The sequence below is a fragment of the Colletotrichum phormii genome (assembly GCF_030913505.1).
Source record: "Colletotrichum phormii strain CBS 102054 chromosome Unknown BDP81scaffold_16, whole genome shotgun sequence".
Lineage (NCBI taxonomy): Eukaryota > Fungi > Ascomycota > Sordariomycetes > Glomerellales > Glomerellaceae > Colletotrichum > Colletotrichum phormii.
The window spans coordinates 1,205,163-1,230,323 of NW_026851458.1; the positions used below are offsets into that span (position 1 = coordinate 1,205,163).

Genomic DNA, 25,161 nt, shown 5'->3' on the forward strand with positions numbered 1-25,161 from the left:
CCAAGCTACTGCATCTGCCTTTCATGTTCAGCGCAAAATCTAACTTGAAAACACCGGCACAGAGACTTCTTTGCAACGCCATGTGTCGTACTGTCAGCGAGCAAGGGAACGGCCCCGGAGCCGACCGAAGCCTTGCCAAGAATGCATTGCAGCCAAACAGAAGTGTAGCTTGCAAGGTCGCTGTACACGTTGCACGAAGAAAGGATTAGACTGCGTCTACTCGGAGAGAAGAAATCACGGGTCCACGAACAACGCAGAGGCCCTCAACCCACGAGTTTGGGCGCCGAATCTCCTAGCCTTGGATTTGGCTGATCCTGACTCTACTTTCGCATTGCAGACTTCGACTTTTGGTGAACAACTACAATGGGATTTAAGCTTGCAAACATTTGAACTGCCGGATGAAGTCACTTTTGAAGATTTCCCTCTGACGGGACCAGGACTTGCTCACACGGCCGAGAACCAAATGATTGGCGACACTGGTGTATTCGTCACATCAGAACACTACCGACAGACACTGCCAAGTTCTATCAATCATGATAGGCGTGTGATAGCAAATACATCTTGGATTGTCTTCCCACTTCAGTTCATCGGCAATGTAAACCCGGCAGCGGAGAGCAGCGCAAACGTGATCAAACAGACGCTGCGGTCATACCCCCAGATGATGCTACGAAGATCAACATTCCCACCTTTCATACACCAATACCAGGACAAGAGCCATCTTCCCGAGCCATTGGCAAACTGTATGGGTATTGCGATTCTGTTCGCATCTCGAAACGCAGACACGAGTCCGTTCTTATGGCAATCAATTCAAAGGGAGCAGGAGAGAAACCTAAGCGAGGTCAAAAAGATGCTTTGAACCCTGCCTAATGAATTTGAAATGCTGACTTCACTCAATAGATGACAAGATTCAGTAGAAAAGAGATTTTCGCCTCATTACAGGCAGAGTTGATTTATATCATCATGCGTGTTGTTGGCGGCGGAGGCAGCACCCCAGGAGACTGCGATTACAACACCCACATGCTGTTAGCCTACGAGGTATCTTATACCAATGTGTATTCTAAATGCTTGATGGAACGTATTGCGGCTGACACTCCGTGACTAGGCGCTTTGGAAACATTTCATGACCGTAACCGAGACACCTTGCAGTGTAGAGTCCAAGAGCTCACAACCATGGGAAGACTGGGTCTTGGACGAGTCCCGAATCAGGTGAATAGATCTCGGTCTCATCTTGAATTAAAGTAGAAATGGTTAATAAGATAATGCCTCAGAATCGCCTGCGTATGGTTTCTAGTAGCCCAAGTAGCCACTGTCAAAGTAGGCATATCTTGCAGCATTCTGGACACATGGAGAGAATTACCACTTCCATGTCACAAAATACAATGGGGTGCCACAACGCCAGAATCATGGGAGGAAGAAACAAAAGCTTTGGGAAGTCTCCCCAACCGAGGCAAGGAAATGGCTTGTTTTGGGGAGCTTTTGGAAAGTCACCAACGTGCTAGCGATCAAGTTCATGCCGAAACGCTTGACAGATGGAACTCAGGAGCCGATAACATTGGAGTGCTTCTAAATTTAGCCACGGTATTGATGTAGACCCGGCGCTTACTTGGTGGAACAAAACTTCACAAAACTGTACTACATGATATGTCTTGAAATTTGGACCGCGTTTAGCTTGATTTATCGACCTAGTGAAGCTGAGAAGACCACCCCGTGAAAGCAGGAATAGATTTGCCATGCACCCTCCCTACTTCCACAGGGGAGGCTGAAGCAAGTACACAGTCATGTCCAGATGTCTAATCTACCAAGCAAGGGGTCCCTCCCTGTTTGAGAACGTGCCGGTCGGTCCACCCGGAGCTGCAGTAGCCAACTCCACAATTTTCTCCGCCCCGACAGCAGTCGGCGCACCGGCATCCATCCATCCAGTCAGCTTCGTTTTGACCAAGCCGGGGCAAACAGCGTTCGAGGCCCCGCCGATGTCCTTTAGTATACGAGCGTAGTTGGTAGCCAAGATGTTGACAGCTGCCTTGCTGCCGTCATATGCCTTGTAGTCGATGTTGTAGAAAGGCATCCTCTCGTCCACAGACGACTCCAGCGAGCCCATCTGGGACGACACGAAGATGATGCGCGGATATTCGGACTTGCGTAAGAGGGGAAGAGCTGCCTCACTTAGAACGGCTGTCCCGAAAACGTTGGTATCGTAGGTCTTTCTGAAAAGATCTCGAGTGGAGCTGAACGCATCAGGAGACGTATCGATCAGAATGCCTGCATTGTTGATGAGAACGTCGAGTTTTCCGTGACTCTTTTGGATGGACTCGACGGCCTTCAAGATTGAGTCATCGGAGGAAAGGTCGAGCTGAACAGAAGATACTGAGCGGTTCTCGTTGTTGAGAGCTTCGGCGAGCTTAGATCCAGACTCGGGATTGCGGGATCCTATGATGACATGAAAGCCCGAAATTCTGGCGAGTTGTTGAACAACAGCCTCGCCGATGCCGGCGTTACCTCCAGTGACAAGAGCAACAACCATATTGGAGAATGAGGCTTCAAGGAGAAGTATAATAGACCTTTTCAATGTCTTGAAACAATGAGAAGAAACTGCCTGTGTAAAATGTGAGTTATTCATGCAGGTTTCGAGATGCAATCTGGCAGCGAAATATCCCACTTTATATATTCGTCCGCAGTGCATCGTACCAGAATACTTCTCATCAACAACGAAAAGACTGAAGAGAATTGCGTTCTCATTGTGTGCAAAGAAAGTGTGATTTCGGCCAATTTCGCCGCCCCCCAAACACGGTAATACATGGTGGACCGGCCAAAGTGGACGGCGAAGAGTGGGCCCCGGCCATTCTCGCCGGCGTGTGGAGTCCAGGTCGTCGTAGCTAGGTCCAGACGGACCATATGCCAACGTCCTGCCAGAGATGAACAGAACCGAGAGAGGGAATAATCCAGAGAAATATGAGCGGATACCCATAGCTATAAAATGAAATGCCAACATAATGACGTGATTCGGTTGCGAGCAGACATATGGCATGAGAGCAGGATCGTGAAGTGTAGGCCTTATTGTTGCCTAAAGTACTTACCATTTGGTACGTAACATGTACTTTATATTTTCGATGAATTATCACGATCCATACATCCGATCATTAGATGTGGCCTTAAAGCGTGTTACTTAGTCAGGTAGTTAGTGGAGTTCATGAGTCTTATGAGTCCAATGAATGCATATCGTTGTGCTCGCTGGCCTCAAGCCCAGCGTAGTCAGAACGCGATGGTATTAAGCCCCGTAGCAGCGTCAATGATTATCCTAGAGTAGTCACTCAATAACATAAATCAAAAAGAAACAATGAGAATGCTTGGTTCCAGAAGCAGACAACGATAAAAATACGTGTGTTTCAGCGTTAGCGTTATCTCAGCTCCGAGCCGGAGCAACATACAAAATACCAACAGCGCGATTAATTACATGCAGTGATGGACTAGGAAAGAAACATGCTGTTACCCTGTTTCAAAAACCTGGCGTAATCGGCGAGATACTGTAGACAACAAAATACTTTACCTTATGTCGTGGCGCGGAGTTCTATTATGGGGCAGTAAACCAACTACTATGTGTGAACTTGGATGACCAGAGCTACTATGGCGCCTACTCAACGGCACAACAGACATCGATTCGCAATCAATTTGAAATCGGGAAATCAATTATTTAATAATTTCCCTGAAAGCGACAGGCGCGTACTTTCCGAATTCTGAAGACTTCTGTTGTAGTACGCATTTGTGTAAAACTACTCACACAGTACACTGAGAGTCAGTTTCACCCACTGGGCTTATCAAATTAATACCTAAATCGCCAGACCTATTATTAGTGCAGACTTGACCTCCAGAAAACCGGACAGCAAGAAACTCTCCGCAATATCGTAGTCTTACACAAGTTGCCTTGTGGCCTACACGGTAAGTCGGGCATCCGAGCACAATTCAAATCACAAGCAGCCCTAAGATTCGCTAATTGGCCATTGGCGCTCCTCGCGACTTGGCAGAGTATGGCGAGTTGGGGGTTCTGGAGTATTGGATGGCATGCAAGAGAAACATGAGGTCTAGCACTGGGCACAGGTCGAGATTGACAAATGTTGACATTGCCACAAATGGTGTGACAGGCACTGACATTTCGTTGATGGGATGAGACGTCCATGCAGGGGCGTATTTTCAAGTTCGACGAAGAAAGTCAAAGAGATGCATTTGATCATAGCTCGAGCCCCAATTGATGAATGAATTTGTAAAATACTTGAGATGAACGCCTATACAGCTAATAGAGTTGGCCGGCATACCTTGACTGCTGTCTGGAGTCAGGGACGGACACTAGGGTGCTCATTATCTGAGGTGATCAGCCACCGCTCACATAAGTACTGTCGTCGGAATTTTGATACCCTGCACGGCCACTGATTTGATGAGGATGCGGGACGTTCTCCGGTCAAACAATTCTTGAGACGTTTGGAAGGCACGCCTCGAGTATTTGAGAGTGAGGACAACACATGTAGACGCCGAAGACTGCCTCGGCTTTGAAGCAAGCAAGATTTTGAGTTCTGCTCATCAGCTGGTGTATGAGCTGATCTGCAGGAATTGGTCTGAAGCCTTTGTTTATTGTCTATAAAACTCGAGGAGTACCCTAATATGACCCTTTCGTGTTCGCAAACCATCGCCCAAAGCTATTCGCCTTTCTCAGAACTGGACAGGGATCATACTTACATCTTGTATACACTTTCCTATCGAAAATCATACCATCACCATGCGTGCGCTTGCTGTTGTCACGTCTGCTTTGCTGGCCAGCTATGTCTCTGCACAGCAGGGAGCAGTCTGCTTCGACGACTTGGATTGCTTGCTCTCAGTAAGAGAATTCTCGAGAACCGATCAGTATCAACACAATGACTGACCTTATGAAAGGGAGGACAAAATGCCAAATGTGTGAGGGCACAGGCTGGAGGTATCACAGGGTGAGTAAAATCATCACCTTGTCATGTACCACTGCACTGTAGGGCATCATGACAAGGTCGAATGTTCGCAATGAGGCGTAAGGCTTACTCGGCTATAGAAACTGCGCTGGAGGCAAGGCCGCTGGCGCCGCCGGCGCCGCAGCGGGAGCGGGGGCTGGAGCTGCCCAGCCTGCTGGACAGCAAAACGCTGCCGCCGACCCTATCGGCTCTTTATTGGGAGGACTTACGGGCAAAAAGGCTACAGGAAAGGCTACTGGTGGGGCTGCAGCACCAGCAAAGGCGAAAACTGCTGGGAAGGCAAAGGCTCCCGCAGTAGGGGCTCGTCAAGCTGCTGCTGCACCCGCAGCCTCTGCGGCTCCCGCCGCCGACCCCATTGGAGCTGTGCTCGGAACGGCAGCGGGCCTGCTGAAAGGCAAGGGCGGTCAACCGGCTGGTGCCGCTGCTCCAGCCGGATCTCAAGCTGCTGATCCAATCGGGCAAGTCTTGGGAACTGCCGCCGGAGTCCTCAAGGGCAAAGGAGCTCCAGCAGCCGGAGCTGCCGCTCCCGCAGGACAGCAGGCAAACCCCCTTAACGCCGTACTTGGAGCTGCAGCAGGAGTGTTGAAAGGAAAAGGAGGCGCGCAGCCAGCTGCTGCAGCTCCCGCAGCCGGCGCCGCAGCTCCTCCACCAGCTGCAGCCCCAGCTGCACCCGCTCCATCCAAGCCGGCAGCCGGAAAGCCCGCCCCTCCTCCTGCCGCGGCCCTTGCCAAGCCTCCGGCTGCGGGCAAACCGGCTCCGCCTCCTGCTGCTGCTCCCCCTGCAGCTCCTGCCGGCGGAAAGCCAATTCCAGCTGCCCCGGCCGCGCCTGCTGCGCCTGCGGGCAAACTTGTCCGCCGCGTTAATTTTTAGATTAGCGGGAAATTCCATTCTGATTTCCGGAGCGCGCCTTTCTTTCTTTTGCCCCGTTGTTTGACTTATACACACTGGTGTGAGAAAGCAAACAGGATTGGATTCTATAGCAAGATTACCTTACTCTAGGTACTTTACCTATTAGGCTACAATCCATGGCCTAAAATGGGCATTGCACTTTCAAAGACAATGAGTCCATGCAACTTAATTACTTGATGTAGAAATTGTGACTGAATTCTGGGTCATTCAATGTTGATATCATGCAATCCCATAATCTTGACTAAGGTCACCGACAACATGCGGTATCCAATGTCAACCCTCTCGAAGCGTAATATGAGACTGAGTGGCCTGTTAAGCAGACAGATCATATACACTCTCTCAATCTAAGGCCAATCGAGTTATCTCTAGTCAAATTCCACCAGAATGCGTTCCAATTCCCTCTTTGCCAGGTCTGCAACTTCTTCAGCGGCATCAAAAGGAGTCCTTTCTTAGCTTGGATAGAGATCTCAAAATTCGTCTGTTCAAATTATCACTTCCAAGATAAGAGGCGAACAGGATTTGCAACGAAAACATCGCAACGAAGTCAAGACATTCAAAACTCGTATGTCAAAGAGACACCCGAAGAAAAGAAGTCGAGTCGCCGAGGTATTGCCAAACATAAAACGTGTGCAGTGAAAGAAAAGGTTCCTCACTTCTTAAAGAAGGATCACAGAACGAGAAGATGTCCAGTAAGTGACTGAGGACTAAAGTCGTCCCCTTCTCCTACATTCACCAGTCTGGCCCTTTCCGTCACTTGGACCCACATATCCGAAATTACGAATAGGCCCATGCAATTCTTTGCCCGCCATGGACGCACAGGATCGTTTGACGCCAGCTCGAAATTCCGCAGCATCTTAAGAAGTAAGTACCTTTACGTGGCCGAGTAGATAGAAGGGTTTTTCTAAATCTGGAACTCACCTCAAAAATAGTCTTCGAAAGTTCCATCTGAGCCACGGGTCTCCCAAGACACATGAACTTGCCGTGGCCAAAAATCAGGTCGTTGGTTTGAATCATCGAGGCAAGCTTATCTGGTTCTGCTTCAAACCACCTCTCTGGTCGGAATGCCGTAGAATCAACGCCGTATATTGCTTGGCTGCGATGCATTGCGTAACCCGAATAACCGACACAGACACCACCGGGTAAAAAGTAAGTTTCACCTTTCACCTCAATAGTATCACCTCCAAGAGGGATGTCTCGGGAGAAGATATTGAGGACTGGCGGCCGGACTCTCAGAGACTCTCGGATGACTGCTTGTAGGTACGGGAGTTTCTTCGCTTGCGCCAGAGTGATAATTCCCTCGCCGAGTTTTGGAGCATTTCCATTATGTACTGCGTCGTCGATCTCATGCTGCAGCTTCGCATACACCCTGGGATTTGTCATTATTTGCAAGAGCGTTCCTCGTATGGCAGCAGCCGTTGTATCTGATCCTGCGATGATTTGCTCCAGTGCCTCAGACTTCAGCTCATCACCACTTAGTCCATGGCGTATAAATGATGCAAGCATGTCCGACCTTTCATCCGTCGACTTCGCAGTGCGTTCGTCAACGTATCGAAAGCATGCTGCAATCATTTTGCCAAAACCGTTGTTGTCAGTGGGCGATGGAGCTATGAATCTGCCAATGACGGGTGATTGAGCCATCCAGCTGATGCCGATGGCACAAGCCATGCTAGTAGCAGATAATCCCTCCTCGGTGGACTTCAGGTAGTCATCCACGTCGCTGTCAGTCCGAAGCATGCCGAACGCTTTCCCAAGCCCGACAGAGCTGATGACATCCAGAGTAAAGTACTGTACCTTTTTGGCCAAATCCATTGGTGTAACTATACCATCGGTCGAGAGATATTTGGATCTTATAAGACCAAGAAGCTCCTCAAGGCGTTGATCAATTGTAGGTTCAAGGTCTAGATTCTCTCTACCGGAGTACTGATCAAGGCTTGGGATTAGTAAAGTAGCTTGTTCAGACCCCTGCGACTGCTGATGGAATGAATACCCCCGGCGCCATTTGCTTCCTTCGCATTTCATGTTTCTCGTTATCCGTTTGGGAGAAGACGTTATCGCGCTGGTACTCGATTCGACAAGCATGATAATACCAGTCAGAGCGCTTGTAACCAGGATGTCTATTAACGTGGGCCCAGACTTCAGGTGAAGATGTGATTAAGATCCCAGGAGCGATGCGGGTAATGAGACCTCTAAGAATGTCAATTGATATCTTGAGATAATGTACGTTACCAACGCAAATACGATCGCCAGTCAATGAGTGGGCTCTGGGGTTGAATTGCATACCATATCTTTCGTTCATCTCGGCGTACCACTCATGGCAGTTAGAACTGAGGATTGCCCTGCTGTGAGGCCAATGGGTGAGGCCACTCCACCAAGGACCTCCGAAGCTACGAAGTTTGGCATAGAGTGCGGCCCTCCGGACGATGCACCAGCAGAGGAAGAGGACGAGAGCCGGCACAGCGGCATTGCCAAGAAGAAGGCCAAAGACACCCATTACGTCTTTCAGAAGGAAGATGGGTGAAGACTGTTTGTCTGGGCTAAGCGAATAATGGTCATCAATGTTATAGTTATGGCACAAGCCAAAGACGTTGTGCCCCCGCACTCTAGAAGACAGGGGCAAGATGTTGGATTGCCAAAGGTGCTTTCCAACGCCCCAATCATATCCTTGACATATCCAAGCAACCCACATCCAACGCTGTGCTCTCTCGTCATTCGATCGCATGTCAGCATATGATGCATTAGTTGAATCAAAAATAGACCCATTTCCAGTTGGTAGTTGTTGGGTAATTATTCAGTCGCATTCAAGCGATGAAACGTGGGGAGATTAGATTGCATAATACTTATCCAACCTGGCATTGAATGAGTAGCCAGGAGAAAGGAAATCTTTGTTCTCAAGATCTACTTATACTATCCGCGAATCAGCCGGAGAGGGCTTTTGGTCGGGTGTCGAAGTGATAATTTATGTTAACTCCCGAATGGGAAAGTTGCGCCTCAACATAAACTAAAATATAGGGTATGAAGGCTCAACTCCTAGTACTGCAGGCGGTGCTGAGAGTATATCAGGGGCCTCGGGCGAGGATCAAAGCTTCGAAAGAGGATCAAGGCTTCGATTAAATACATTTGTCTTATATTGCCTTGTACACCAGTACAGTATAGGGTGGTGCTGTTGCTCTTCCTCTCCTCGTCCACGTGTATAAGTACGGTCGTCAATTGCGCGTCAATCCAATAGTCAGACTAGGTATAATTCGCCAACATACATAGCAAGGGAAATAATCTTTCAGCAAGAGGTGGGAGTGAGTAAGCAGGGGCTAACCGGGAATGGATCTACTTTGATGACAAAAGTTGTCGTGATATGCTCTACTGATCGGGAAGTTTCAATGTTTTCACCTGAATATGTACCTTAGGTAAGGTATTATGCTGAAAGAGCGAACAGTTTTGGGTAAAGTAAGTATTCGTATTGCTGCAAAGTTCTTTAATCACGACACTTTGGACGAGATCATTAGATAGTGAGCGACCTAAGTGTTAGTATGGTTTCTGATGATATTGTGATGCCCCCAGGGCCTTGACGACTTTGAAGCATGGGTATGTGTTGCGCGCGTAAGTTATAACTGCTTTTGCCCTTGAGGCTTGAGCTCCCTGACTTCCCCTTCAAGTTCTGAAAATCGATAGGTTGATGCCTTGAATAACAATGCAAGGGTAACTACAATCATTCATTCGAAAGTTGGCAGATGACATACTCTATCTACAAGAGTCAGTAATATCATGAAGAACTACCCGCAGCCCTCCGCATCACTCCTAACTGCGAGTTGTGGGGTCTAATTTGAACAGCTCTTGGGTGACAGCTTGGGCCGATTTTGATATATCCTATGGCTTTTCGCAGTGGCCAACTTGTCGGCATTCTCCGCAGTCTTACGTAGCTGTGTCGGGTATCCGTACAAAAGCACATGATGCCAGATGGAGAGAACCTTAGGTATTACGAGTAGGATACGCCGTGGACAGAAAGTTGACATAACGAGAGCAAATCTACCTTGTCCTGATCAATGATAGGAGTCAAGCCCTAACTTGATCATCCCGCAATGTGGGTGTGATCGGGGCATGAGAGACAGGAGATAAGGCGGCGGTCGGACAACCATTGCAGCCGGCGGGATCCAGCGGGAACTGGCGGGAGGAACAATCGGCAGATCGAGATACCCCCGGAGATGTGGGGACGTGGGCGGTGCTCAACTCCCGGGATGTGGGCGGAGCAGTGCGGGGTTTTTCGAAGGATTTCTTCGCATCCGGGGTGGAACAGACGTCAAATTAAGGAAGGTAACATCCTCGTTGGTCGGCAACGCCCGATACTCATAAATATAAGCTTGAATCGGCCAATCCCCATCGTAATCAGGGACAATGGTAGTCAGCCGCCAAGGCTGCCAAGAGAGCCAAGAGCTGGCAGTGGGAACTGCAATGACCGCAATTGAGCCCAGCTTTACGCGTTGTCCGCCAATGATTTGTTCACGATTGGCGTAAGAGGCAACTCGATCAACGGCGTCTGCTAGGTTCAATCACACCGTTGCACAAGATACGAACGGGACTCAGAACTTGGTGCCTTTCTTGGCTACAGTCACCGTCTTGGCATTGCCTGTTAGATGGCAAAAGCCGCATTTCATCTTGGCAACTCGAGATATGCCGCCCAGCCGGCTTATCACGCAAGGCCGTTTGCTCCTGTCGTCAATTTCAACGGCCTGCAACAAGACAAACTCAGCAGGTGGCCACCTTCTGAGCATGAATCAACTCCCCAGTCATGGAGCCACATTCAAGACCACCAGCCAAAAGAGCGTTGAACAGTCCCCAGTTCACGTACGACGAGCCTGTTAGCCGTGATGTTGCTAGACTTCCGGTCTCTTCCGTTTGAGGAAGGTTGAAGTCGAGATGTTTAGGTGCTCATGATATGGATCTTGGGATGGCATCTGAGCTCAACAGCAGACAGTAGACGGCGACGAACTTATATAAACTGTCGAAACATCAGCCATCAAGGTGTTCTTCCATCCTCATCCCACCCCAGGCAAGCCAATTCCAATCAGGTGTCCGGTCTCTTCTTCATCATGCAGTTCAAGACTCTGTTCGTCTCCGCTCTTGCGGCCGCCTCTACCGCTCTTGCCCAGCGTTCCTGCGGTACTCCATCCCCCACTGAGGAGCAGATCGAGGTTGCCCAGCGCCTCCAGCTCAAGGAGGACAACGCTCGTGTCGAGGGTAACGCTACTCGCCTTGCTCCCATCACGGTCAACGTCTACTGGCACGTCATTGCCACCTCCAACTCTGTTAGCGGTGGTTACCTTACCCAGGCCACCCTGAACGCTCAGTTGGACGTCCTCAACGAGGCTTACGCTCCCCACGATGTGTCTTTCGCCCAGGCCGGTGTCGACTGGACCATTAACAGCCAATGGGCCTCCGACCGCGCCGAGCTTGCCATGAAGAGATCGCTCCGCAAGGGCACCTACGCCGATCTGAACGTCTACTTCCTCCCCGGCACTCCTTACCTCGGATACGCCTACTTCCCCACAACTGTCACTACCGGTTCCTCTGCATTCTACTACGACGGTGTTGTCATCCGCTCCACTTCGGTCCCCGGTGGCAGCCTGCCCCAGTACAACCTTGGCCACACTGCTACCCACGAGATCGGCCACTGGCTTGGACGTAAGTTTTCTAGCGCGGGCAGACATTGACTGAAGCTGACTTTCCAATTAGTCTACCACACCTTTGAGGGATACCAATGCGGCGGTAACGGTGACTACGTCTCTGACACCCCCTTCGAGGCTGAGGAGGCCTACAACTGCGAGATTGGCCGTGATACCTGCCCCACCCTGGCTGGCACCGATCCTGTCACTAACTACATGGACTACTCTGACGAGTAAGCTTTTCTCCATCCAATGACTGGAGTACATACTGACTTTGACATAGTGACTGCTTCACTCACTTCACTGATGGCCAGGACACTCGCATGCACAGCTACTGGGACACCTACCGCGCTTCTTACCAGTAAATGGCTGAAGTCGACTTGTCAAGTCACTGACGCAGCTGGAATTAGTGTTGCGTCTCGAGTCTAGAACATCAGCTTGTTGTGGCCAGGTGATGTCATGGGAAGACTCCGCAAATGTGATTTTGGAATTGACTCTACGGGGTATAAACCTGAGGATGAGTGGTGGAATTTCCAGTCTATATTTTCTCTTGAAACATGTCTATATCCACATCCAAACCCACCAGGAGAATATTGTGCATGCTGCTGAGTGACATGCCTCGACAAGATCTCGCTGGCTCCGTCATTATAACGAGCGTGTGGCCCAGAACATCTAAGGGCATCACACCCTGTAGGTGTGTTGTCTGTTAACGATTTCAAAAGGGCAAATGTGATTACTTGAGAACGGCCTCGTCGGATTACTGTCTCATCGCTCTGACAAGAGTTATTTGATTGACTCAGAAGTCGTTTCGGGATGATTCTCATGCTTATATATACGTCTGTGTCTCGTTCTTAGTCTACCGTTACAAGTGGGCCGTGCCATCATGAACCGAATCAACAAGTGGGCCCTCAATAGTGGGCAATTCCGATTGTGCCGTTTTGAGCTTCTCGGTGAGAGAATTCCGACGAATTGACTAAATAGTGATCAATCTTGACCTCTTCAATCCCGATGAGTGACTGTAGTTCATAGTCGAACACGGATGACTTGTTTCCTTAATTGGGAAACTTGACGATTATTCAGCTCGCCGATAAGGGCTTGAAGCCAGCTTATAAGCCCAGGAAAGATAATGGCCATGGGAGACGGCACAGTGAGATCGCCGAGCCAGAGAAGTGATGCTAATTAATCCCAACATCATTCGGAATAGCTCAGACTTGAAACGAGGACAACAACTTTCTCATTCAGAGACTTGCGCTGCCGCTATTCGGCCGTCACGACCTAGTGAGCTTCAGAGTGAGAACTGATGTCAAATGAAGGATGTTAAGATCGGGCTGTGATTCCCGCGACGCGTCTTTCGGGCGACCTTCTAGTCGTACTCGTATTGGCTGATATATCTGTCTTCCTTGTCACTTTTTCTTTGAGGGGACTACTAAGAAAAGGAGAGATCTCTATTGACTATTCACCCGACTTCCCTACGCTAACTCGAAGACCGTTGGTGAGGCTTGGTCATCAACTTCATAACTACCTCCATTAACAATTCGGGACCCAAAATATTGAGTTGCAAACTCCCTGAAATGACTCTGAACCACGTTTGCTTTGCCCTCATTGATGACATAACCTTCTGTCGTAATCAGCGCAAAAGCATCAGGGGTTTCGATGTCCAAAGCCAATTCCTAAGTATGTGTATACCCGATGGTTCTCAATTAGCCTCCATACCTACTTCTGAAATTCACAAAGTAAAAGTTACGAAGATCCAAGAGGACTAGACTAACCTTGATACCGTACTGGCTTGTCTCAAGTTCCAGCAATTTGTTCCCCAGATTGCCGTAGTTTCTGCGCAACTCCCAGACGAGTTTGCCGTCTTTTTTCTCCAGGATGTAAGACCCGTCGAAACCCCACCATAGCCGTCGAATATCTTCGGTGGAGTCACTCATCGGTAGATTGGCGTTGGGATGGCAATGTATGGACTTTCTTCCGGCCACGTTAATAAAATAGCTTCCCTTCGGCCCCAATGAGATTCCAGTTGGGCAACTGGTGTTGCCACTCTTACCAATGAAGCTGTTAAGCTCAGGACACGTGAAACGTAGAGATCCATGGTCTATCATAGAAGATACGTTAGGCTGATGGCTTGAGACCTAGAATTATCTGAAAATAGACTCCTAAGGAAAGATACAGTAAAGATGACGACTGGACAATACTTACAGAAGCATTTTCTGAATACCCAGCCTTGGTGGTAGTGGGCGTAGTATGACGACCGCTCTCCAAGGATAATATTCATCATTTGAATGTTGTTGGATTCTTGCAGCCTTACTACACTGTTCCTTGTCGACGGCGGAAGATATCTTTCTGTTTCGTTAGCCTGATAACTCACACGTCATGTTCATCAAGATAAATAGACGCAAATGAGAACGAAGATAACAAAGGAAAAGATTAAGAGAAGTAAGAGAAAGGTAAATGTGAGGAACTTACGACTTGCGGTACGCGGGACCAATGAGGGAGCAATATTTGCCCCGCATGCTTACGCTGATGGCGATGTTCTTCTGGTCTCGGTTTGACCACCACTGACCCATGGCCTGCGAAACGCCCGAGGTAACCATCCAGGGAATGCCAAAGGAGCTGGGTCGACTGCCGCTTTGGCTACTGCGTTTCTCTGTGCTTGTGGAATCTGGACCTTCTTCGAACTCCTCTATGACATATTCTTTGGCCAGCCTCTTCTTCTTCTCCTCCTCCGGCTCCACGTGATCGCTATCAAAGTTATCCCGGATCAGGGTCTCCATAGAATTCTTCATCTCGGCCTGCCTGTAACGACATATCTTTTCGCTCCTGCTTCTCGCAATCCTGATGAGCTCTTCATGGTCTTCAAGCTCTTGATACATGCTTTCATCTCTTTCCTTTCGTATTCGTTGCATCTCCTCATAGTACTCAGCAATGCATGTCTTGATCTCTGCCTCCTCTTGGTTCAAAGTATTGCACACTTCTTGTCCGGCTGAGGTGCTTTCAAGTACCTTGTGCTGATCCACCATCTCGCGTTGGATCGCCAGCTCCATCTGCGGTGGGGGTTCAAGACGCTGTTCGCAGTCTTGTGAAAGGAAGATGTCGACGAGGTTTCGGGCAGAATAGCTCCGTCTCCCGTGACACTCCGACCTCCTTGTCGTCTAGTGCGTTCCACATGATGGTTACCAAAGCGACATGCTTTAGGTTATCATTGCCGCATAGCTGTCGGAACAGGCTCACACTACCCTTGGTAGAGCCTTGCATTCGCACGTCGGTAATGCGATGCAGATATAGAACCCCATGAAGACAAATGTTGTTCTTGTATGTTAAAGAGAGCCAAGCAACTAGAGACCGCAGGACGTTCTTGTCAGTTTTGTACGTGTAGTCAAAGCCAGGAGTGTCGATGAGATAGACATTGCGCGTGGCAGAATGAACGTATTAGTAGACTTTTACGTTTTGCGTACCTAGAGCCGTAGTAAGAACATATTAAACAAACTGCAATTTTAAGCAGAATGACGATCAGTCCCAAGATTTGCTTAAACTTACAGGAATCTAGGATATGTCCGACTTCCGGCTTGCTCTTATCAGCGGTAAGATGGGAAATGAGGGAGCTTTTTCCAACTCCAGTCACACCAAACACAGCCAGAAATATATCTGTTTTTCTCGCTTCGTGGCCATTCTGAACGCATAATAGATCAGTTTCGGTAAGCGGGCTCGATTGCGACAGGTTATCGTCCTCCGTTTTTGGACTTGCCACTTCCATAATGGCCTTTGCTACCATATACCTTACCCTAACATACAGACAACGATGGATTGTAGTAGAATCCGTTGAAAACACCATAGAAAGTGAAGTAGAGACGGCAAAGACATGGAGTAGAATCCGATAAGGTTTTCTTAAGTAAAATAGATATTATAGATATGCATCGAAAACTTGGAATCAGGCGAGCTTAGAAATTATCTTACTTTTATTATATACCCAATACCTATCTGTTGGTATACACGTCAGCAGGGCAACCGTACGGTTGGAACGAAGTGTCAATAATGGTCTATTATTGCTGCGTCTAGAGGTGGAAGGAGGAGATTGTGGGCAGAGCCCACGATCTCCCAGAAGTGGTATATAAGTGAAAGGGCCGTTTGTAAGTGCCCATACCGCCTTCCGGATCCATCTTTTCTGCCGACTGCTCAGAGATCCAACACTATCTCTATATCTATAGATTCGTGATTGACGGTTTGATAGGGTTAAGATGGCTCGTATATGGCTGTACTAATCATCGGCAGGGTGTGTTACGACCCAACATGAGACCAGGGCGTGCCCCGCTGACGCCTAGCGGCTACGGCGCATCATATATGCAGGACGGGATGATGATGATGATGATGATGATGATGTATTTAACGTCTGGTAACAAAAGGACGTGCCGGGCGCTATGCCGACATGGTCTATACTAATCTAAACTATATTACAGGCTACCGTCTTCACCTAACGTTCCTGTTCAATGACTCGGGCAAATTTCGGAAAAGAAATTGGTCTCCTCTATCCATTCGCATAGAAGAGAGGCTCCCTTAGCAGAACCTAACAAGAAATCAATGCTTGCTTTGGCCATACGTTGGCGGAGGTAGCGCGGTGTAGCCTTGCGTCCACGCTTGCAGAAGTAGAAATGGACTGGTGTCTTGGGTTTCCCACAGCTGCAGTTGAGCAACGCATCTTGATGAGCGAATCTCTGGTGGTATGCTGCAAAGTCTCCATGATGGGATCTTGCTGCGTATAGCCTTCCTAGTAAGTGCCGAGGGAGGCGGAGTTCGGGCGGCTTGGGGTGAAGAATTATCTCGAGGTCGGCATATTGCCGAGGGCATTGAGACAGCCATTTTCTGGCAAAGGCTTGGAAGGCAGCTGCTTTAGCTTGCCTTTCTAGGTGCGCTAATGAGGGCTGTGGTTGTGATTTTGGGATTAGTTTGCAGGCTTCCTTGGCTAGAGCATCCGCTTCTTCATTTCCTGGTACTCCCGTGTGCCCAGGGCACCACCAAACATAAACCCTGCCGGGGGTTGTCCAGCTCTCTCTTTGTCTCCGAGTCCAGGAGGAAGAGAGCCTATTGAAGGCCCTAAATCTAGCCTGGCTGCTTCCTGTGCTCTGGGAGTATAGTCTAGCCGCGACTGCGAGGTTGTCGAGGCAGATGTGGACGTTATCTGCCATACGAGCCGTAGGAGCCCGGGTGGCTTCCATCAGGCCGTGTGTGTTCTAGTAGAAAGGCTTTGTGACATTTCCTATCAGCACACTTAGTGCTACGGTCACGTGATAAGCGTGGCCTCTGTACTTAAGACGGTCTGACCGTGACCCTCCACATAAGGGGGTCCCTACGTCGGGACGCCGAGAGGGAACAGTTTTTGAAAGACTGTTTGACGAAGATCGAATCCTTGGAGAGAGAGCTTCAGGAGGAGAAACAGCGTTCAAACCGGCATTAAAGTGGTCTAGTAAGGTCTATGTACGCTGTTGGCACAGGGCCTAGCGAGACTGACCTGAGTTCCCAGGGGCATCCCTCGTACATAACCTAGAAATAGCCGCCCCTAGTCCGTTTATACGTAGCGGCGGCGAGCCAGCCACTGTCCAGAAGATAGGATGAACTAACGCTAGCTAAATAAGCCGCAAAACAAGTTACAAACTGGGCGGCCTTAAAGGATCTAGGCGTCTTTGCGTGTCTATCGCCTGAAAGCCCGCTTCGGAACGAGAAAGCCTACGATATATATATCTTCGTTCGGGAAAGGCTAAGTCCCCAAGCCCGAGAAGCCCTCAAGGGGATCGACTATATCAAGACAGGATTAGCACTCCTACCTTCGTTAATAGATAGCGTAAAAGTCCTGCTAGAGAATAGAGAATAGATCGCTGCCCTTCTCTAGGCGTAAGCGATCGAGCAATACGATACCTGGATCCGAGCCTATATCGTAAACGTCCCTTATACCAGGTATTGTCTGGTAACTAACACTGAGCTGGAAATCACGACCGAGGAGCTCCTTGAAGAGATCCAGGTCTCGACGAAACTCAAGCCTAGAAAGGCATACTTCTTTAGGAAGGACGAAGTCGAAAGGCTAGGTAAGGTGATAGCCTGGTTTAAGGCGGAAGCCGTAAGGTAACTATTAAGACGCCTCCGTTTGATGGGGGCTAGCGTTTTTGTAAACCTGTAGTTCCCGAAGGAGAAGAGGTCTCCTTAATACCTCCGCTGCGGCGGTTTTCACAGTGAACGAACGTGCACCAGAAGGAAGAGATGCCTCAAGTACAGCTCTCCTTCCCACACAACTAATCAACACCGGGCACCCTGCGGCGGCACTAAGGGTCACGATGGCTACGACTGCCCCTTTAAATACCCGTCGTATAACGGGCCTCACGCCGCCTTCGATGCGAATTACCCTATCCAACCCAAAGTGGTGAAGGGGGTAGTCCAGAGGAGGGATAAGGCTCAGCTACGGGCTATCCGAGCTGAGGGAGAAAGATTATGGAGAAATACGACCTAGTAGTCGCATCGATATTCCCGTAAAGAAGAATAAGCGATGGACTGTAGCCCGGCGAATAAGATATAAAAAAAGAATATAGCCCTCTAAAACCCTGTAAATTATGTAGGCGAATGTAGGTAGGCGGGCATCCGCCCACGAAACAGCACTGAACCTGGCTTACGTAGCCTAGATCGATATACTCCTAATATAAGAGCCGTTTATCCGTTCGGAGGAGAGGAGGCTCACAAGACACCACCCAGGTTTTGAGACTTTTACCCTAGTGGATAACTGGACCGAAGACCGTCCCATGGTGCTTACCTACCTCCGTAGAGGAACTGGGGTACGAGGCGTATAAATACGGCTTCTACCCGATCTATCTATAGACCTGCTCTTCTTACGACTCCTCTCAGGAACGAAGGAGGTCCTTATAGTCATTAACGTGTATAACGCCCCTCGTGGCTCTCTGCGATCTGGCCAGGCTCTCAGGAACATCCTAGCGGCCTGGTAACCCAAACCTAAGGATCGAGTACTGATTATAGGGGATTTTAACTTACACCATTGGACGTGGCAGCCCGAGGCCACGAGTTCCCCGGATGCTGAAAACCTAGTAGAATGGGCAGAAGCCGCCAGCCTTGTCCTAATGTCACCTATAGGTCAGACGCCGTCTCACGCTCAAGACTGTTATCCCAATAAGCGGCCTCGTTGGGGCACGACTGCCGAACCTAGTCAGACAAATTTAGAGAGCTTCCAGAAAGTGGGTGGTGTCCAAGCACAGCCGGAATTACTGCATGACAATCCGGGCTCCGGCAGCTCTCAAACCCGGGAGCAAGACCGAATAGACCCATTCACGTTCAATACGGATTTCTCGCTTGCCATATGCAAAAGATGTCGGTATGTCGTTGTCGGCGATGAGGTCTATACACATCTAAGAACCCAACATCAAGGCATCAAAGTAGCAGAGAGAAAGCGGATTACACGCTGCATACAGTCACTGGATGGGATAGTCCGGAGCCAAACCGACCTAGCGAAGGTCCGTTGTCCACCGCCAACGAGTAATCCAATACCCCACCTTGCGCCGGCCGTCACAGATGGCATACAATGCCACAATTGTGGATATTTATATCGTAGGGTAAGTGTGATGCAGCGACACTGTCGTGAAGAGCATAACTGGGTAAATGATTACGAAAAAGGCGGCGATATAAGAAGGAAGCTAAGCGAGGCCCGGGAAACTCCGTGGACAGTCAGAATTCAGTGCCAACGGTTCGCCACCTCGCGTTGTGGCCAACGCTGGTTCGAGGTAGGCCGTAACAGAGGAATAGTGCAGATAGACTCATAATAGAAGAGCAAACGTGGGATATGTCGTTACCTAGTAAAGTAGTTGTTGGAATCACAGGGGATTCGATAAACCATATACGGTAACGTGGGTGACGGAGGGGATAATACTGTTGTTGTTATTATCCTTATTCTACGTGAAGAGGGGAGAAAGCTATCTAGGGGCTGGTGGCCGAGGTGGGGTTGATATCAGGGTTGAGGTCCTCCCTTTCGGCCGTAGCTATCCCGGGTCCGAATCGGTACGACCGGCCGAACCGCGCTAGCGATATTCCATTCCGACAGTAGTCTAGAACTGAAATTATTGGAATTGTTGTATGTATGTTATACTTGTTATTTTGATCGTTAAAGACAAAATAGCCTGTTACACTTTTGTGGCGGAGTCTTTGCTCTAGAGCATGCACAGGCTCGTCGCGACGACGGACGAGCTCCACTCGCCGCCGTCGCCAAGGTGAAAGCTAAGGTTGACGCCTTACGTGGCGATCGATACCACGTCGTCTATAATTAGATCGTCCTTACGATGAAAACGTTCCCGAGTCCTCCATCTTATCTAACACTGACCATAGGCACTTTATCTCCGCAGGGCTATTTGCGTATAGCCTTGGGTCGGGAGATGTCGTCGAGGGTGAACGGAGCCAAAGGCCGTCCACCATGCAGTTCTCTAAGACGACTGCCTCTAAACGTAGACTATCCTGGAGACTCCTCAGAAGCGAAGACCACGTCTTCGGCCCCCCTTCGGTGATATCAACCGTGTCGAGGATCAGCTCCCGAAGCGTATCGCGATGCCTCCCCAGCAACATTATAAGCTCGTCCTTGGTGCAGTCGACGAATTGGAGACACAGGCTCTGCAGGCCGGGGATACGAAGGTCCTCGGAAAGCCTCGGAAATTGCTGCCTTTCGTCGCGGGGGTTGAAGTGCAATGTGAAGTTGGTCAAGGTGGGGAAGATACGTAGGAAGCGGCAGAACTCTAGACACCAATCTGAATCCCCAGCCCAGATTGGGTCGGTGCGAGGAACCAGCTTCTTCGCATCCTCGCCAAACGTGTTCTCGTGGTCGTTCGGGTTGACCACAAGATGCAGGGTCTTGATGGTAGTCAGCCGATTTGTCAAAGTCTCCTCGACCGCCGGCGTCATCGACAGCATACGTGGGGTGACCGAGGTACAACCCGTTTTCAGATGCCCAAAGCAAATATAGAGTCGTTCTATGGTATGGCGGCCGTAGAGAAGTCCTGCGAACAGAGTTCGGATCAACGTTGTGGCGAAGACCATGCTCTGAGCCTGGAAGGGCGTGACGAAACGGGTTGGAAGGGTGCCGATGCGACGACCGAGCCGGAAGGCTCCCCAGGGACGGACGCCGTCGTCAATCCCGACAGCGCTGCAGCAAGGGAGGTTCGATAGCGCGCGAACCACGTGCCTGATTCCAAGCTTTGCTTGGAGAAAGTCCTCGTAGCCGCCCCATTCGGCTTTATACGTCTCGATGACAGCGTCATACTCATCGTCACCGAACGATATAGTCTCACCGTCACTGCGCCTGACGCAGTCATACTCGTCGTTAATTCCGCATATACTGTAATCTGCTCGGCTCATGTAGTCCAGAGGCGTAACCAGGTGATCTGTAGTAAGCTCGACGACCTGTACGGCGCGGCGGAGGACCGGATGGCGCGAAATGTCGACGAGGTTCTGGAGGCTCTGGCGTTCGAGCATGACATGCCGCGTGCGGAAGAAGCGGTCCTGGAAAGGCCCCGACGTCTTGTCAGCCAGGGCACGGCAGGCAGAGCGCAGGCCCAGCACATCAGGCGACTCGAGGTATTGCGAGATGTACCCGACAATCTCGGCAGGCAGAGTCGGGAGCCGGGCTTGCGCCATTTTCAAACAGACTGTTCATTCGGACGGGAACGGAGGCAACGAGATACGGACCGGTTGGTCAGACATGTTAAGCGCCGTCGTAAAATTCCCCGCACCGGAGGATGACTAATGCACACTCCCAGGCCTCCTGTCAGACCTGGACATTGCATATCTGAGTCATGCATTCAACCCATGCTCGATTCCCTATTACAATAAGGGGTATAGGCATTATGGCCTTGAAACCTTGTTCTGTTTCTTGTTTGAAGTTAGACATGTGTTAACAACAACAACAACACCTCACTCGCTTAAGTAGGAATAGACCAATATGCACTGGCTACCAAACTGTCGCCTGACACCTGCGCACTTCGTAGTAACGGTGGGCCGAAACGATTCTTAACAGCCGTCCGTAGGTAACGAACTTCGTAGTAACGGCGGACCGAAACGATTCTCGACGCTCGTCTATAAGCAATGAGCCATAAGAGTGCAGCTAGAAAGGGAGCCCAGGTAGTTCTACAAGCTTAGGCTCTAAGCGTTAGCATAAGCAGATAATGAAAAACCGCATCTTTCCGGCTTCTTTTTCTATCAACGGAGCAGGAGCCCTAACATACTGGCAACTACAAACACCTACTAGGTGATGGTTGAAATCCTCACCAAATGGAAAAGTGGGGGGTGACATGCATGGGGTAGGTGTTGGTTGAATGTTAGGGGGGTAGGTGTTGATTGAAAGAACTCAGCCGATTCTAGAGTAAAACGTTAGCTTTAAGTTGTAAAATATAACATAAGTATAGGATATGAAGTATGCTAATTTTAGAAAGAAAACTACATTAGATTAATTTATAAGTAATTTTATTGCTGAAGCTGTAGTTTTGATGTGGTGTTCGCCGCTCCACCCCCCCGCATCTATATGATTGGACCACATCTCTACTTCCCCCCATGGACGGCTGGCCCGTGCGCTGAAGAGGATTCCACATTTGGGAAGTTGATGGGTCGCACCCACACGTTACTATGGTTACCCCATGTCGTAGAAAACATTCATAGAACAAGAAGTATAAGTTAGTATAACTATCGACGATAGGAATAGATATTTCAATCTAAAGATAATCGTTACGACGCCATCAATAATGGAACCATTTATGGTTGCTGAGTCGTTTTGTCTGCTTATTTGCACATCTTGTCAGTTTGCAGTAGTTGCTAACGAGTCGGCCGCACATTTGAGAACGCGTCATTCGTCTATTCAACCTAAAGAGAGATGTGCTATTGTCTGCAAGATCGAGCAAGAGACGACAGTGTATAAAACACAGTCTGATGTTGCAGGGCTAGAGCATCCCAGCCCACATATAGCGGCAATCCCATACATCATAGCGCCACGTAACGACGGCATACGATGCGATACGTGCTCGTATGTATGCATCCGGCTGCAGACTATGCAGCAGCACTGTCGAGAGAAACATGAGTGGGTGAATGAGTGGAAGAAGGGGGGCGACGTGAGCAAGAAAAGCCAGCAGCCCCGACGGCTGCCATGGACAACAGGCGTCCAATGCTAACGCTTCTTCCCAAGCCGAGCCGGCAGCCAGTGGTTTGAGGTGGCCCGGGGACAGACGGCCGATGAGTCTCTGCAAGCCGCTCCGAACAGACGCCCGGCGCAGCAGGCAATGGACCGCGTTCGAGATCTCCGGGAAGTCCAAGTAGAACGTGTGAAGACCAGCCATGACGAGCTGATCCGCGTCGCCAACGAAAAGCTGGAGCCTAGCCCATGGCTAGCCCGCGTAGGGTGGGCGGTGCACTTACAAGGGCTCAGTGCCAGCGCACTATTCAACACCACAGGACCCATCAATGAAGATGAGGTCGTGCTCCAGGCGATGTGGGCGACGGTCGACAGCGTGCTAGACCAGGCTCGAGCGACGTCTGCGCCCAACGCCGTCGGGCTGGCCGTGCTGTTCGAGGCGCAGCGTACAGAAGCGCACGTCAAACCAAGGAGGCCGTTTGATAACCGTATGGAGGATGATACGTGGGCGAGATATAAGGGCGTGTGGCGATGTCTCTTGGGTGTCTGGTTCCGTACACAGGAAATGGACGACGATAAGCGGCTACCGTATAAACTGACGTCGTCATAGGGAGAAGCGTGGGACTCGTTCGAGCAGATGGCGGAAGCAGCCAGTACGGGGACGGGGCACCAAACGCCGGAGAAGCTGGAACGCGCAGCGCTTGACATGCTCATCAGCATGCTGGACCACCAGCTGAAGGGCGGAGACTACAGCAGTGCTCTTCTTAGCGCACTCGCGGTGATGGGCATTGCCGAGGATGGCGGCTGGGTTCAGATCATAGACTACATAACGAAGTACTCAGCCGTTATCAAAGTAGCGCGTATACTAGTAATCCATCAGGTATATACCGAGCGGCATGACGAGGTTACCGAGCTAGAAAGATCTCTAGGGAAGGATAAAGTAGAGAACGCGGCGCAGAGCTTATTCCAGCATATGCGGGCGAAGATACGGCGGTTCATAATGCGCACGACGGGCGAGAAGGACGCAGAGCCGACGCCGATGGACTAGATTCTCGAGACGCGGACGTACGGTATGTATATCCAATACAACACAGCAGCGGCGGGTGTCATGGACTGGGTGGGCGATCGCGTGTCATACAGACGGGTACGGTTCACGATAGGGCAGCTATTAGACGCACTGCACGAGCTGGTCCGAGAGACGCGGGAGCTACTCGTAGAGCTAATGGCGACGGAGGATTCAGGTTTGCCAGATGGTCCCGAAAGTGACGTGCGGTCCTAGCTGCTAGCTATCCCATGGTCATCGATCGAAGACGACCATAACGAGACGAAGCCGGGCTACTTATTTCTCACCGACGACCGTAATGGTTAGGTTTCTAGCGGGGACGGCTGGCTGTTCATACGGCTAGCGTAGTCACCCGCCGCAGTAGAGCGCTGGGGACTGAGCAGCATAAGCAACGGTTATAGGTCAATAGACCGACCGTTCTAGCCGTCAGCTGTGCAGGAGTTCGAGAGGACATTTAAACGACTCCGCGAGCGACTATGGATACTTCTGTATATGCTTGGCGGGCAGCCGGCGCGGGCGAGCGAGCTTATAAGTCTACGGACGGTCAATACGGTCAACGGGAGCGTCCGCAACATACTAGTACATAACAAGATGTTATGCTTCGTCACGGCGTACCATAAAGGGTACCGGACGACAGTCGAAGAAGAGAAAGAGAGGGGGAAAAGCGACGGGAAGGAAGGACGACTCGTCGCTTGGTTTCCTGCCACAAGGGAAGGGAAAGGGCCACAGAGGCAGTGACCCAGCATAGATAGCTTCGTCGAGATGAACGAGGAACATCGTATGCTCATCTACCGCCAATACAAGGCGGCCGTCCGGCCGGGCGGCAGCAGCATCGAGTCGCACTTCCGCCACGAGCACCAGCTAAAAGCGGGAGTCTCAGAAACATCAGAGACTACTACAGCGGCTCGGACTTGGCCGATCCCAAGGTCGACACTCTTCCCATCGACGGGAGCTCGGCCGTCGCACAGCTCGATGTCCTCCCGGGCTACAGCTACTCCGCGTGCCGCTATCTCACAACGGCGGGAGACAACATCACACGCCATTAGAGGGAGACCGGCATACGGCAACCGGGCCTAGGTCGACGAAGGTTTGACTATAGATATAGATGCGCGGGAAGTATGCGCGGTACTAGATCGTCCGCAGCAACGAGGCCGACGCGGGGCCCGACTCGGCCAGTAGCGCCGGGAACGAGACGATGGAGCTACTGATGGCCCAGTGCACGGCTAAACTGGAGGCCGAGGATACCGAGCGACTACGGACGGGCGATCTAAAAGAAGAGATAGACCGGGACTCGTCGTAGGTAAAGAGGGTGCGATGGGTTAAGCATTTCGGGTCTCGGGATCGTCTCGGTATATTCGAAGCGGCCGAATGGATACGGGCGAAGAGCATGCGGGCGGG

At 50.3% G+C, this 25,161-nt stretch overlaps 9 protein-coding genes across 9 annotated transcripts; 4 read left to right on the top strand and 5 right to left on the bottom strand.

The window, feature by feature from the left end:
* Positions 1 to 658: 658 nt before the first annotated feature.
* BDP81DRAFT_463221 (uncharacterized protein) lies at positions 659 to 1,590 on the top strand (the record flags this gene model as incomplete). Its single annotated transcript, XM_060593992.1, has 4 exons — positions 659 to 838; positions 898 to 1,035; positions 1,103 to 1,206; positions 1,269 to 1,590. 4 exons carry the CDS (start codon positions 659 to 661, stop codon positions 1,588 to 1,590), a joined length of 744 nt encoding a protein of 247 aa, XP_060442778.1.
* Positions 1,591 to 1,795: 205 nt separating this feature from the next.
* BDP81DRAFT_396847 (short-chain dehydrogenase) lies at positions 1,796 to 2,521 on the bottom strand (the record flags this gene model as incomplete). Its single annotated transcript, XM_060588246.1, has 1 exon — positions 1,796 to 2,521. One exon carries the CDS (start codon positions 2,519 to 2,521, stop codon positions 1,796 to 1,798), a length of 726 nt encoding a protein of 241 aa, XP_060442779.1.
* A 2,244-nt stretch (positions 2,522 to 4,765) lies between these two features.
* Positions 4,766 to 5,858, top strand: BDP81DRAFT_452077 (uncharacterized protein; the record flags this gene model as incomplete). Its single annotated transcript, XM_060592712.1, has 3 exons — positions 4,766 to 4,864; positions 4,921 to 4,970; positions 5,069 to 5,858. 3 exons carry the CDS (start codon positions 4,766 to 4,768, stop codon positions 5,856 to 5,858), a joined length of 939 nt encoding a protein of 312 aa, XP_060442780.1.
* Positions 5,859 to 6,071: 213 nt separating this feature from the next.
* BDP81DRAFT_433811 (cytochrome P450) lies at positions 6,072 to 8,419 on the bottom strand. The gene is made up of 4 exons (XM_060590895.1): positions 8,178 to 8,419; positions 7,885 to 8,081; positions 6,816 to 7,817; positions 6,072 to 6,750 (listed from the first exon to the last, which is right to left on the bottom strand). Exons 1-4 carry the CDS (start codon positions 8,386 to 8,388, stop codon positions 6,565 to 6,567), a joined length of 1,596 nt encoding a protein of 531 aa, XP_060442781.1. The 5' UTR covers positions 8,389 to 8,419; the 3' UTR covers positions 6,072 to 6,564.
* A 2,559-nt stretch (positions 8,420 to 10,978) lies between these two features.
* Positions 10,979 to 11,989, top strand: BDP81DRAFT_354152 (extracellular metalloprotease; the record flags this gene model as incomplete). The annotated part of the gene is made up of 3 exons (XM_060586263.1): positions 10,979 to 11,570; positions 11,622 to 11,784; positions 11,835 to 11,989. 3 exons carry the CDS (start codon positions 10,979 to 10,981, stop codon positions 11,914 to 11,916), a joined length of 837 nt encoding a protein of 278 aa, XP_060442782.1. The 3' UTR covers positions 11,917 to 11,989.
* A 2,024-nt stretch (positions 11,990 to 14,013) lies between these two features.
* BDP81DRAFT_396850 (uncharacterized protein) lies at positions 14,014 to 14,595 on the bottom strand (the record flags this gene model as incomplete). The annotated part of the gene is made up of 1 exon (XM_060588247.1): positions 14,014 to 14,595. The coding sequence occupies one exon, from the start codon at positions 14,593 to 14,595 to the stop codon at positions 14,014 to 14,016; it is 582 nt and encodes a 193-aa protein (XP_060442783.1).
* A 13-nt stretch (positions 14,596 to 14,608) lies between these two features.
* On the bottom strand, positions 14,609 to 14,977 carry BDP81DRAFT_325404 (uncharacterized protein; the record flags this gene model as incomplete). Its single annotated transcript, XM_060584974.1, has 1 exon — positions 14,609 to 14,977. A coding segment is annotated over one exon (369 nt), but the record flags the coding sequence as incomplete, so codon positions are not given.
* A 3,686-nt stretch (positions 14,978 to 18,663) lies between these two features.
* Positions 18,664 to 19,359, top strand: BDP81DRAFT_325359 (uncharacterized protein; the record flags this gene model as incomplete). Its single annotated transcript, XM_060584969.1, has 1 exon — positions 18,664 to 19,359. One exon carries the CDS (start codon positions 18,664 to 18,666, stop codon positions 19,357 to 19,359), a length of 696 nt encoding a protein of 231 aa, XP_060442785.1.
* Positions 19,360 to 19,452: 93 nt separating this feature from the next.
* BDP81DRAFT_433815 (uncharacterized protein) lies at positions 19,453 to 21,237 on the bottom strand. The gene has a single exon (XM_060590896.1). The coding sequence runs from the start codon at positions 21,215 to 21,217 to the stop codon at positions 19,868 to 19,870; it is 1,350 nt and encodes a 449-aa protein (XP_060442786.1). The 5' UTR covers positions 21,218 to 21,237; the 3' UTR covers positions 19,453 to 19,867.
* Between the last annotated feature and the right edge of the window lie 3,924 nt (positions 21,238 to 25,161).

What these genes read in the sequence shown, in the direction of transcription:
- BDP81DRAFT_433811 (XM_060590895.1), bottom strand. Translation starts at nt 8,388, where the DNA reads ATGGGTGTCTTTGGCCTTCTTCTTGGCAATGCCGCTGTGCCGGCTCTC. An exon ending in CGAGATGAACGAAAGATATG is followed by an intron (nt 8,082 to 8,177) that starts GTATGCAATTCA and finishes ACATTCTTAGAG; the next exon opens with GTCTCATTACCCGCATCGCT. An exon ending in TTTCGAAGACTATTTTTGAG is followed by an intron (nt 6,751 to 6,815) that starts GTGAGTTCCAGA and finishes TTACTTCTTAAG; the next exon opens with ATGCTGCGGAATTTCGAGCT.
- BDP81DRAFT_433815 (XM_060590896.1), bottom strand. Translation starts at nt 21,217, where the DNA reads ATGGCGCAAGCCCGGCTCCCGACTCTGCCTGCCGAGATTGTCGGGTAC.